The sequence below is a fragment of the Xiphias gladius genome, chromosome 9 (genome assembly GCF_016859285.1).
Source record: "Xiphias gladius isolate SHS-SW01 ecotype Sanya breed wild chromosome 9, ASM1685928v1, whole genome shotgun sequence".
NCBI classification, from domain to species: domain Eukaryota; kingdom Metazoa; phylum Chordata; class Actinopteri; order Istiophoriformes; family Xiphiidae; genus Xiphias; species Xiphias gladius.
Window position 1 is genome coordinate 3,271,443 of NC_053408.1, and position 12,952 is coordinate 3,284,394.

Below are 12,952 nucleotides of genomic sequence, written 5' to 3' on the forward strand. Positions count from 1 at the left end.
GCCCTGTGTACTCAGCCACAGACGCCCCACCAAAGACCTCAGGGGCCCCCAGGTACAAAGACCAGGCCCGAATGCATCTGTGGAGGAACGTCAGAGCAACCCTCTGATGAAATGAACGTTCCGCCATATAAAGTAAGAACAACTGGCTTGACTGTCGGACGGATCCGAGTTTGACAAGTTGGGTTTGTGACAAAGTAGGAACAACCAGCACGGCAGGAGTTAAACGACTGTCACCAAGAAGAAGAAGGGGAAAAAAAAAAAAAAGGGATCCCTCCCTCCCCTTTTCTCGCCTCTGAATGGTCTAAATCCACTGGTTCACATGGCCCCCCCCCTCCGCGCGCGCGTGTCCGTGTGTGTGTGTGTGTGTGTATGTATGTATGAGTGTATGTTGTCTTTGCCTTATATAGTGCAGAGTTACCCGGCTGCGCTGCCTTGGGACTGTGAGTCTGTCCACACGGTCTGTCCGTCTTTGTTATCCCGTTGTGGTAAGAAATACATCTTGTGCTAGAAGAGTTTCTCTTCCGCCACCTCTGCCCAGTTTACACCGTGTCAGGCAGCTTCGAACGGGGACAAAATGAATGGCACAACGGATGAGAACTACAACCACGCTCCCAACGACGGCTCCTTCATGTTTACCTCGGAGTCTGTGGGAGAGGGACATCCCGGTGAGTAGGACTTCCTCTCCAGTGCAGCATTTCGTCCGCAGCTGGGGCAGATTACGAGCGAGGAGAGGTGGTTATCGTGTGTTAAAACACTTTTATGTTTCAGTGATCATTGATGACTTTGAGGAATGTGCAGAATCCTGAGTGGTGCATGGAGGCACTGCACCATAAAAAGTAGTTAGAAGAGCCACACACCAGTGGTTTAGATTGTTATTTGTATTTGATGGGTACAACTGCGCAGTATTCAGAGCATGACAGTGGATTTTAGTTCATTATCGCAGAGAAAACTTGCACCGCAGCTGCGTACGGTTCTCGGGATTTTAATCCAAGCGCCGGAAAGTTGCACTCGAAACTTGAAAACACGAAGTCCCCTGCTGCCTCAGAAACACGAGTCAACCGTCCTTACGTTGAATAATGAGTTTGGAAGGTTTGGAAAACGTAAAACCGAGTTATGTTCACCAAACAGGTTCAAGACATGCAAGATATGTAGTTGACAACTGTTCATCACAGACAGATCCGCTCCACAAAACTGGGGTGGCTCTCCTTATTTCTGGAACTGCAGTACTATTTGAAAACGTAATCCGCAGCCCTCTGGCTTATTGTGTCTTCACAGCCCATGTGGGCTGGAAATATTTTCACGTTTGACAATAAGAAAACAACATTTAACACTAATGTGTCAGCAAAACCGGTGGTCAAGCTAAAACATCTTGGCCTATGTGATGCAGTCTGTGATTGGTGCATGATTTTCTTCACAGACGGGACACGAACAGTGAGAGTGGGAAATAACTACTCCTCCACTACTATAAGCACAGGGGCACCGCAGGTCTGGTCTCAGTCCACCGCTTTACAGCTTAGGCGCATGTGACCGTGTTGCTAAATAGAACCTCCGGATTATTACATTTGCGGAGGACACCACCGTGTTTGGCCCGATGAATGACGACCAGCAACAGTCCAACGGGAGCGAGGTGAGGGAACGTTCCCTGCAGGGCACTGGGAACAACCTGCGCTCAGTGTGTGAAAAACGGGACCACCTGAGCTCCAGTCACCGATGACGGCGTGTCTGTCGAGGTTGTCGAGGTCTCTTAATTGGTCCGGTAACGCCGATTGAAAAAGTGAAAAAGGCTCAAGAAGGGCCTTTATTTCTTTTGGTACAAATCTACAAAAGCTTTGGTCAGGAGGTTAAATTTAAAAAAAAAAAAATGTTTAAAGAAAAAGGTATTCCAAATTTTATTTACCAAAAAAGTACTGAAGTATTAGCTGCAATACCTTCAGTGTCCAAGTAAAAGAACTAACAGGTTGTGCAGTCAAATCTGCAAAAGCCTCAATCTAATACAGACGGTACTGTTCCTAACTGACCCTTCACCGCTAGCTGCTGCTAGTCCGTCGAGCTGTCGGAGCTAGTACGGCGCCCACACTGTCACTAGCTGCACTCCCTGAAGAGACATGACATCCAATTTTTAGAAAAAACAAAACAAAAACAAAAAACAAACAAACGAAAAAGCAGTTTCAGAGAGAAGCAGAGAGAAGAGTCTGCGGTGTGCGTTTGAGGGATACATCCAATGGGATACATCGCAAAAACACGATAAGCAGATAAAGACAGAGGCTAAGGCCTAAGGAAAATGAAATTAAGGAGCAACACTTCTCACTGTCAAAATCATTAAAAAGCAAGAGCAGCAAGTGTATACATTCAGTACGCCTTCAGTAGCTAGCGTAGCATAGATGTACTCGGCTAATGTTTGCTCCTCAAGGTTTTGCGTCCATCCGATCGGACCTACTTCTGATCGGTACCACTGGTAGGCGTGGCCCCAGGCACGACGTTTGACCTCCACTTGGTCAAAATCCACAAGACCAGCCAGAAAATGACGGAAAAATCTGCAACGATTGCGTGAGAGCCCACGAGGCTCAGCCGTACGGTTGTCGGACTCCCGTTGGGTGCTGGACGGTGCTTCGCCACCATTGGCCACTCCGCGTCCGAGAGGCGGGACTCAGCGAAGGGTCAGTTGAGAATACAGGTGAGGAAACGTGTTGGTGCTTGAGAATACAGTATTTCAACTTGTTTTTTTTTATTTAAATAAGCTTTAAAAAAAAGTTGTAGAAATGAGTGTAGCTTGAAATAAAAGACACTCTGCAGGTCACAGCAGTAGATTTACAAAAAAATGAAACTCAAATTTTGGAAAATACTTGAAAGAAGTGGATTTGCATTAAAAAAAACAGGTTGGAATAGTCTTTCCAGTAGCTTATATTTAAAATAGTGCATAATATTCACATGTCCTGTACAAACAAATCTTAATCTGCCAAGTGGCTGCCAACTTACACTCTCAAATAAATGTAGTGCAGTAGAAAGTACAATCTGAACTGTAAAAGAAGGGAACTTCTCGGTACAGTAGCTGATGACTATTTCTGATGATCTGATGGAGTTACTGCGTACCACGGCATGCATGCACCGAGGCTATTCATAGGACTGGAGCTCCTAATAGGACTGATGCTCATCACGCCGGCGGAGCGATGAAACCCGATATTTTCACGCCGCGCCCGGACGGGGAAATCTGACCCGTGCGGCGGAAGGTCACACGAGGAAACAGCCCGGTATCCCTCGGCTCAGATCCTTTCTGCAGCTACTGATGTATTGAAACCCTCTTTGTCGTTTTTCCAGATAAGATATGTGATCAGATCAGTGATGCCGTGCTGGATGCTCACCTGAGGCAAGACCCCGATGCCAAGGTGGCCTGCGGTGAGTAACAGTGCGTTTTCCTCCAGCAGAGGGAAGCAACTTGTTTTTCCTCAACAAACCTGAGCAGGAAGGGGTTTTTTTTTGTTTTTGTTTTCTTAGCCAATCCAGAAGCTACAGTATATGGTTACATGTTACTACAACTTTTGTACAGGTGGGAACAAAGTAACATGAAAGGAAAGTCTTTCAGTTCTTCTCTTTAGCCGAAGACCCGGCTACCTGATATAAACCTCCTGATGCTACTCGTTGTCGAACTGAAAGAGCAGCCTCCATATTCGTTCTGCTGAAGCCATTTGGGATGCTACCAGTCAGGAACAAAAAAAGGGTTCAGGGCAGAATTTATTGCCGTTCTCTCCACATACAGTACTCAGTGTGAACAGTAACAGCAGAAACAAAGAAACAAAGAAAACAGACACAAGTAGACCTGAACTAGTCCCATCGGCAAGGCCGTGTCTTCTGTGTCTTCACAACAGAGACGGTGTGTAAGACGGGCATGGTGCTACTCTGTGGTGAGATCACGTCCCGGGCCAACGTGGACTACCAGAGCGTGGTGAGGGAGACCATCCGACACATCGGTTACGACAACTCAGACAAAGGTGAAGTGTAGAAGCAACCTGTACTTGTTCTTTTCCTTTTTTTGGGGGTCATGCCCGCCGGAAACCTAGAAACCCGCTGGACTGGGATTTGATGCCTGTGTGCATGACCATGACCTGGACGGTCTGGTTTCAGTCAGGAGCAGCACTTTCCCATGTGTGCAGTTAGTCAGATTCTGATTTGTCCCCTCTCCGTTTCTCTGTCCAGGCTTTGATTATAAGACCTGTAATGTGCTGGTGGCCCTGGAGCAGCAGTCCCCTGATATCGCACAGGGAGTTCATATCGACCGTGTGGAGAGTGACATTGGAGCCGGAGACCAGGTCGTCTAGATAAACGCAACAACACAACCTAGGAACAAATACCGTCTCTTTTATTAAATGGGGTTCCTGGGCTTGTATTTCTGAAAAATCTGGGTTCACGAAACCCTGGTGTTTCTCAAGGAACTGTCCTAGGACACTCGAAACTGCAGAATCAGACGTCAATTTACGTTACAAAATCTACAACAGTATTAAAGATTCACAATGATATCACTGTCTGTCCAGTTAAATCCTGTGCAGATCTAAAATCTGAGCATGGGTTGCTACAGATAAGACCTTGACGACAACGTAACTTATTAGTTTTAACTCTCCTCCTTCGGTGTGGACAGGGTCTGATGTTTGGATACGCCACGGATGAGACAGAGGAGTGCATGCCTCTCACCATCGTCCTCGCCCACAAACTCAACGCCAAGATGGCCGAACTGAGACGAAACGGGACAGTCCCCTGGCTCCGCCCGGACTCCAAGACGCAGGTGGGATCAAAATGCACGAAGTGGACTTCCATCTTCAATCTGGCATAAATCACATCGCGAACAGTGCGTTTTCTCTTCAAAGTGACCAGTAAACCTGCCTGTCAGTGTAGCTAATGGCCTCATAAATGTGACACAGTGACCACTATGCACTGAGTCATATAAAGCAAACAGTTCTCCTCACTAATTCGTGGGCGTCCATGCTAAATGTCTCCCGTCTGTTCAGGCACATTCACAAGCCTGATCCAAAGCTGAATCGTCTCACATTCATGGTTTTCGTAACTTATTCATGTCTTATTTCTTATTGTCGCTCTCCATGTGTCCAAAAGATGGTTATGAATAATGGTTATATATCAGTATTTCTGAAGCTGTGCTGCTTTGCTTTGTGCTGCTTGCATGGCTCCGTGTACAGCATAGTGAATAATGTTGCTGTAACATTGCACTGTTGCTGTCTTTTTAGCGTCTGGAATTTTGTTTTTTTTTTAACCATTGCTTCACTGGTTTCGCAGCAACATCTCGCTCCAGGACGGCAGCTGGAAATCAGACAGCTGGCTAACACTGTCCCCTTTACAGAGACGTTCATTAATGCGCGATATTCCTAATAAATAAAAGAAATTCATGACATTTGCAGGTTCCCATCAGATAGGACAAGACACACACACAAGACCTATAGAGTTGTGTATATGCACAGGACCCCAGATCCTTTTAATCTGACTTTTCTTAGCACTGATCCCCGGATTCTACCTGCTGAATGAACTAAAACATTAATGCTTTCCTTAAAAGGAAAGAAATATTTATAGGACACATGTATGTGAATCATACAGAAATACCTCACTTACATAGGGACCAAAACATATCTTTAAATTCAGAGATATCGTGGTGCGAGAGGAAGTCCAGCCACCCGGTTCCCCCTGTCTTCATAGTGAATACTTTCCTCACAAGTATGTGGGACAGTGATCATAGCCTCCAGAATGTGCTTACCAGCAGACACCAACCAGAGCACGCTGGTATGCAACATCTGAGCCGGGAGACGCCTTTCCAATAACACTTTCAGCCTGTGCAGTGCCACAGACGTATCATTTCGTATCGGTCCTTTGAGTTCACTGCACACCTGACGCCCCCGAGACTCAAGCCCTTAGTTTGCAAAAGCTCAAATAAGAAAGAGAGGACGGTTGCCTCGAGACGCGGAAACACCAGGAGGGTATTTTTGAGTTTCGGGTTATGGATTACAGGTGAAAACTCGTATCACTTTGCATGTCTTAACGTGTATTTATTAATAATATACCAATTTGGTCATAATAAAAAATAGTGTCTACAGTAAATATGCTAAAAACTCCACTTCTCCTCCATCGTCATCAAGGTGACAGTTCATTATACCCAGGAAAACGGTGCCGTGATCCCCAAGAGGGTCCACACCGTGGTGATCTCAGTGCAGCATGACGACTACGTGAGCCTGGAGGAGCAGAAGAAAGTCCTGAAGGAGAAGGTCATCAAAGCCGTGGTCCCATCGAGGTACTTGGACGAGAACACCATCTACCACCTGCAGCCCAGCGGACGGTTCGTGATCGGTGGACCGCAGGTAAAAAGGTCTTGGAGGTCTCAAGTGGGTCGGTAAAGGTTACAGTTAATGTCCCCTAACCTTAGGGATAAAGAGGTTAAAATTCTAGCAACACTTGTATCTTAATGCCACAAATGCTGTTCTGACAACTTTTTTGTAAAAAGAACTTTTAACGTTCTTATTTTCCTTACATGCTAACACTTACATGCTAACGCTATAAGTTCTACTTAATGTGTTTCATCTTGACCCTGATGAAAGCCACAAGCCAAAACGTGTCTGTCTCACAATGACGTTGTCGTCTGGACTTCAAGTGTCCTGTCAATGTTCTGTCACTTTCCGACTAATTCTTTTCCCCATGCACCGTGGAGGCAGCTGAAATTGTGCCAGAAAATCCCCACTCTATAATGACTACCGGCTGAGCGGTTCATGCTTTTACAGTGTTACACAAGATGTGGAGATAGAAACTCTTGAACCTCACATGAAATGATGATAAATGCTCTAAATTCTACTGTTACTGAAACGATTAGTCGATTTAATTATCAGTTATTCCACAGAAAATGAACCGTCGAAAATTTTGATAAGTGATAAATTGTTTAAACCATTTTATCAAGAAAAAAAAATTCCAAACATTTGTCGTTTACAGGACCACAAAAGGATTTTCTCAGTTTTTTAAAAAATCATTGTAAACTGAATATCGTTGGAATCAGGGCTTATCTTTTTGACCAAACAAGCAATTTGTCTTGAAATTCAAATTGACAGATGACTCAATGATGGGAATATTTGTTGGTTCAGTCGGACACATCAAGCGAGTGACGATTTACAGCAAATGGTTTGAACAATTAGTTTTGCAGGAAAAGGCTCTGCTATTTGAGGGAGCTCTTACTGAATCCAAGCAGCAGCGTGGATCCTGCTGAGAGAGCTAATCCCCCGAAACTAAATTATCGCTCCCTGCTTAAGAAGCATGAGCAGCGAGTGCATAAAAAAAACCCAAAAAAAACCCCGAAACTAGAGTCATTGCGACCTGTCATCCTGAATATGCAACAAGCATGTTGAAGTTTACCCCGAACGCTGGCAGAGCCTTTCTCATCTGAGACGAAACCAATATTACTGGCGTGATGCTAGCAGCATCTTCATACAGGGGAAGTATCCCACGACTAAAATGAACGAAGTTCGAGTATTCTTCCACTTCAAACCACGGGGGGAAAACACGCGCCCAAGTCCGATTCAGGCCGTACAGAAGTATTTTCCGATCATCAATCTGTCGGGTTCAGACTACACGGTATCAGCCCGATAATAGCCCCACCTGACAGACGTAAGGCATCGGCAACGAGAAGGGGGCATCGGGCGCGACAGTTGATCGATTTATCGCGTCCAGCGTATCACGCCTCACAACGACCTGACAGAAAGACTGAAGTGTCAGAATTAGGTTTTCTTTGCCTTCTCTTGACATTTTTCATCGATGTGTTCCATGACTTTGACCAACGGGAGCACAGAGCGAAGCGAAACAGGAGTGGTGCTGTTGGCGCCGCTAGGTGGAACTGATCAACAGGGGAAAGGTTCTCAGAGCTATTCCAGCATCGCCCCTGCCTTTTTTGACATTTCTTTCTTTACTGTGGACTCTTCCAAGCACACGTCAGACAGTGTCACACCGCTTCGGACGCCATTGTTGTTCCCAGAGGTAGGTCCCTAGCTCCCACGTCCCGATGACACCACGACGCTGAAATCGCCCGATCCGACACGACGACTATCTTATCCCAAAAATACTGTGTGGTCTGAACCCGTCATCAGGTATGAGCTACAAGGCAAGCGCCTGCCAGACAACCACACAAGAAATTAACTCAACTGCAGCATCTGGGTTGTACTGGTGCAAAACGAATGCACACAGATTCAGCAAACTGAGCAGCCAGCAGCGCAACATCACCTGCAAGCATGCGGAAGCCACAGCAGCCAATGATTCGTGTTTATCCCAGATCGAATCTGAACAGCAGCGGCGCAGCGGCGAGGCTGAACCGAGAAGTCGCCAACTCTAGTGCAGCCCTCGCTGGCAAGGCCGAGGAAACACAGCTTACACTGAACCCAAAAATACCAATGTCACCTGCAACGAATGAACGTACAGGCAAAGCAGCACAGCAGCCTATAATTACTGTGGCTTTGGACCCGGGTGTTACGGCGAGTTGAAAATCCGGCGAACAAGAACCTGAACCGAAGGCCGACTGACAAAGGGCCGATCGTAGCGGGACGAGGGCATCGGAAGACGGCGGCTCAGGCGGCGACAGGTCACCAGGAAGTGTCAGGTTATAGTCACTGCGGTGCACACCTGAATGAATATGATTGGATGTTACCAGCTCTGAATGAGCCAATCCTTATAAAGCACGCTGCAAACGTCTGCAGCCAGTCTGCCAATACAAGCAACTCATAACTAAACAAGGTGTAAAAGGGTCCCCCATGTTAACCTAAGTCCCTGCATGAAGACGCAAAGAATCTGATTGTGTGTAAGAGCTTTAGTGTTTTTCCCACTTCTTTATTGACATAAAGGAACAGATAGAATTTTATTGTCACAGAATGACCATAAACACATGCATGTTATGTGGTTTGTTCAAATAAAAGATTGTAAACAAAAAAACAAACAAAAACAAAACAGGTTTAAATAGTTTCAGTAGCTTTTGGATTTATAGAAAAGTGGACAGACTCAATGTTCGACCTCCTTTGTGAAAAGCAAGAAGTTTGGCTTTTTTACCTGTAAATTTGGTTTTATAAATATGAAATTTAGCCAGTAAAAATTAGAAGATCAGTACGTCACAGTTGAGAATTCAAATTTGTGTTATCAGTAAATGCTTCCAGAACGGCATAAAATTTCAGTCATGCTCTGTGTGGTTCCACTGCAGGGCGATGCCGGAGTGACGGGCAGGAAGATCATCGTTGACACATACGGTGGTTGGGGGGCCCACGGTGGCGGGGCCTTCTCGGGGAAGGACTACACGAAGGTGGACCGCTCTGCTGCCTACGCCGCCCGCTGGGTGGCAAAGTCTCTGGTGAAGGCCAAACTGTGCAGGAGGGTGCTGGTGCAGGTGAGATCACTTTCCAACAAATCCTTCCAAAATACGGGAGGCGTCAGGTGTATTTGGTGTGGACCCTCTTCCAGAATTTCTATGCTTTTCCTCTCTCTGGTTTTAATATGGCTCGGCTTTCACTTTTTCTAGGTGGTTTTGGACGATCAAATTGTATCTGCTGTATTTGCAAACGCCATAAATTCTCTCGTATTTTATCCCCAGACGATAATGTGAAACCCTGGAGCTTATCTCGTAGGATAACAGAGAAGTGTAGGGAGATATTTTGGTGTGATTTAACCTCGCCGACGGTAGTTCAGCTGCTTTGCTAAAAGAGATCTCGTGTGCACCACATGTACTTTGGTCTGGGGCTGTTTTTAGGGTTTGGGCTACCCCCCTTAGTTCCAGTGAAGGGAAATCTGAATGTTACAACATACAATGATATTCTAGACAACAGCGCACTTCCAACTTTGTGTCAACGGTTTGTGTTTGTGCAACTTTTCCTGTTTCAACGTGACAATGCCCCCGTGCACTGGGAATGGTTTTCGCAGTCTGGTGTGGAAGAACTTGACTTGTCTGCACAGACCCCTGACTCCAACCCCGTCCGGCACCTTGGGGGTAAACTGGAACACCGACCGTGAGCCAGACTTGATCACCCAGCGTCAGCTCACTGACCTTTGTGTGGCTGAACGGGAGCAAATCCCTGCAGCCAGGATCCACAATCTGGTGGAAAGAACAAAACCAGAGGAGCGGAGGCCGCTATGGCAGCGGATTAGTGCCCACGGCTTTGGGATGGACATGTTGAACAATCGCTTATTGGTGTAATATTTGGGTGTCCACATACTTTTGTTCCATTCAGTCCATGTAAATTACAGATGGCTGGTGTAGGTGAGACTTCGGAGTCCCATCAGTGATTGACTGCGTCCCTCGTCTTCATTTTCAGGTGGCGTTTGCGATCGGAGTCGCTCAGCCACTGTCCATCTCCCTCTTCACCTACGGCTCCTCTCGGAAGAGCGAGATGGAGCTGCTGCAGATCGTCAATAAAAACTTTGATCTCAGACCCGGCGTCATCGTCAGGTCAGCATCAAAGTGACACCACAACATCGGATTTGTTGTCGTATGAAGACCGATTGTTGTGTTCGCCCTGGAAATGTTTAGGTCATGTTACTCTTGAATTTGCCCCTTGTTGTTTGTTTGGACTTTAGGGACCTGGACCTGAAGAGACCAATCTACCAGAAGACGGCCTGCTACGGACACTTTGGCAGGAAGGAGTTTCCCTGGGAAGTCGCAAAGAACCTCAACTTCTAGTGTGTCCGTGTAACCAGTGTACGTGCGTGTGACTGTGTGAGTGTGTGTGTGTGTGTGTGTGTGTGTGTGTGTGTGACTGACTGTGTGTGTGTGTGTGTGTGTGTGTGTGTGTGTGTGTGTGTGTGTGTGTGTGTGAGAGAGCAGAGGATCAGTGATTTATAGACAGCTGTCCTCATGGTGCTGTAACCCAGTAAGAGAAAGGCAGCTGCCAGTGAAGAGGGGAGGGGACAGAGGGACGGGTAAGGGTGGGGCGAAGATCATCTCTGGTCACTGGACGGGGTAAAGAGGCCTCATCTGTAATTTATGACGTTATGGCCCCTCAATAGTAACAAGAAATATGAGCGAGCTGCTTGGTATTTTTGTCCCGTGGATGCAGTGCTCGGCCACATGTCTGCAGTTCGTTTCACACTTAAATACAGTAGGTCGAGAAAGTTGTTTTTTAGGCAACTATCCTGCTTTTCTGTCCAGAAATCAAAGAATGACCAAATTTTAAGGGGAGAATAGCCATGCATACCTCAGCAGAGGCATTTCACAACCACTACAATGTCTTAAGAACAAGCCAATAATCTGCATTTTTGTTACTGCTGTCAGTATTTTTGTATGATAGATTCTGTGTGGTGCTAGCGAGGGTCTGCAGGCTTTAGTGTTACACTGAGATCTTTAAGTTGTTAGACACAGCATAGACTGTAAGTCTCAGTAGCTTTTAATCAGGTCTTGCTGTTTTGTTTTTCAGCATGAAATCAAACCTGTACCCTGAATCTACTGTTCTGTTTCCTTCCGAGGTCCATGTTCTGTTGTTTCTTAAAAACATGAATTTCCTCAAGACCTGCAGACACTTGATCATCAAAAAAAAAAAGAAAAAAAGAAAAGAAAAATCAGCTGCAAAACAAAGATGAGACATGATCTCAGATGGAGGAGATAAAGAATTTTCAAATGACTCAAAAGTTGTAAATCAGACAAAAACCTGAGCATTTTTACTGTTTTTCAGTAAGAAATCAACGCACAAAAGCCATTTTCTGATCATTCTGTTATATTTTCTCTATTCCCTCCATCAAGGTCCATGTTTGAGATTAAAATCTTGTTTCTTAGGTTTAATGTTATTTGGTATTAAAATGAATTTCATCAGACCTGCAGACACATGATCTCCACCAAAGCAGACTACAAATCAAAGACGAGGTTTTGGATCATCTAAAGCCTTTGAAGATCTTAAAATGATTATATTCAGTATAGACTGTAGTGGACTGTTATAGCTTTTAGAGGTCTTAATGGTTTGTTTTTGGAAAGAAATCAATGCACAAACCTGCATTACAAACATACAATTACATTTTGCTCCTAGATTGAGGTTTGGGATGACACGGTCGTGAGTTTTATATTATTTGGTACCAAAACGTCACGAATTTCATCAAGACCTGCAGACATTTGATCTCAAAAAAACAAAGATAAGATGTGAACTCAGAAGGAGAAGAAAATCACTTTTACTGTTACACTGGACGATTTAAAGCCTTTAAAAGTCTGAAATGAAAGTACAGACTCTAAGTCTTAAGAGTCTTAATAGTTTTAAGAGCTCTTGATGTTTTGTTATTAAGAAATCAACGCACATACTCTCCTAATATACCATCATATTGTCACTATACCTTCCTCCAAGGTCCATGTTTGAGATGAAAGTAATGTGTCTTAAGTTGGATGTCGAAACGGTACAAATCTTATCAGGGCCCGCAGACACCTTATCCTCACGCAAAGACTTCAAAACAAAGAGATGTGATCTCAGAAGGGGGAGACAAAGATGTGCTAAAGAAGCTGGTAGGTAGTTGGCTGCTAATAAATAGTCTACAGGTTTTAGCACGGGGATCTGAAGCCTTCTAAAAGGTACGTTGTAGTGTAGGCTGCACAGTAGGTCTTCATAGTTTTTAGAGCTCTGCGTGTTTAGGTTTTCAGAAGGAAATCGATATTATGTTTTCTTCTGCAGTCAGTGTTTGAGATGAAACGGCTGTTTTCTCACAGTTTACATCATTTGGTACTAAAAACAGGGCGAATTTCATCGAGACCTGCAGACACCTGCAAGGCAAAGACGAGGTGTGATCTCAGAAGGCATCAGTGTCCCAAAGAAGTTTCAAAAGTCAACGCACCAGAGAGAAAAAACTGTGAGCTGGCAACTTTTTGTGGCAGGATTCTCATGAATCACATCTCAGCCTTTGCACATACTTTGTCATTAGTTCTGGAAAATGATGTAAATAAGTTTTTTCATCAATAAAACATTTTAACAACAGA

General features: G+C 45.1%; 1 protein-coding gene across 1 annotated transcript; it reads left to right on the forward strand.

Annotated features, from left to right (window-relative positions):
- The first annotated feature begins 574 nt into the window (after positions 1-574).
- Positions 575-12,944, forward strand: LOC120794022 (S-adenosylmethionine synthase-like). The gene is made up of 10 exons (XM_040134561.1): positions 575-665; positions 3,316-3,393; positions 3,864-3,986; positions 4,192-4,304; positions 4,631-4,774; positions 6,132-6,350; positions 9,215-9,397; positions 10,320-10,453; positions 10,582-10,702; positions 12,712-12,944. Exons 1-9 carry the CDS (start codon positions 575-577, stop codon positions 10,682-10,684), a joined length of 1,188 nt encoding a protein of 395 aa, XP_039990495.1. The 3' UTR covers positions 10,685-10,702; positions 12,712-12,944.
- The last annotated feature ends 8 nt before the right edge of the window (positions 12,945-12,952 follow it).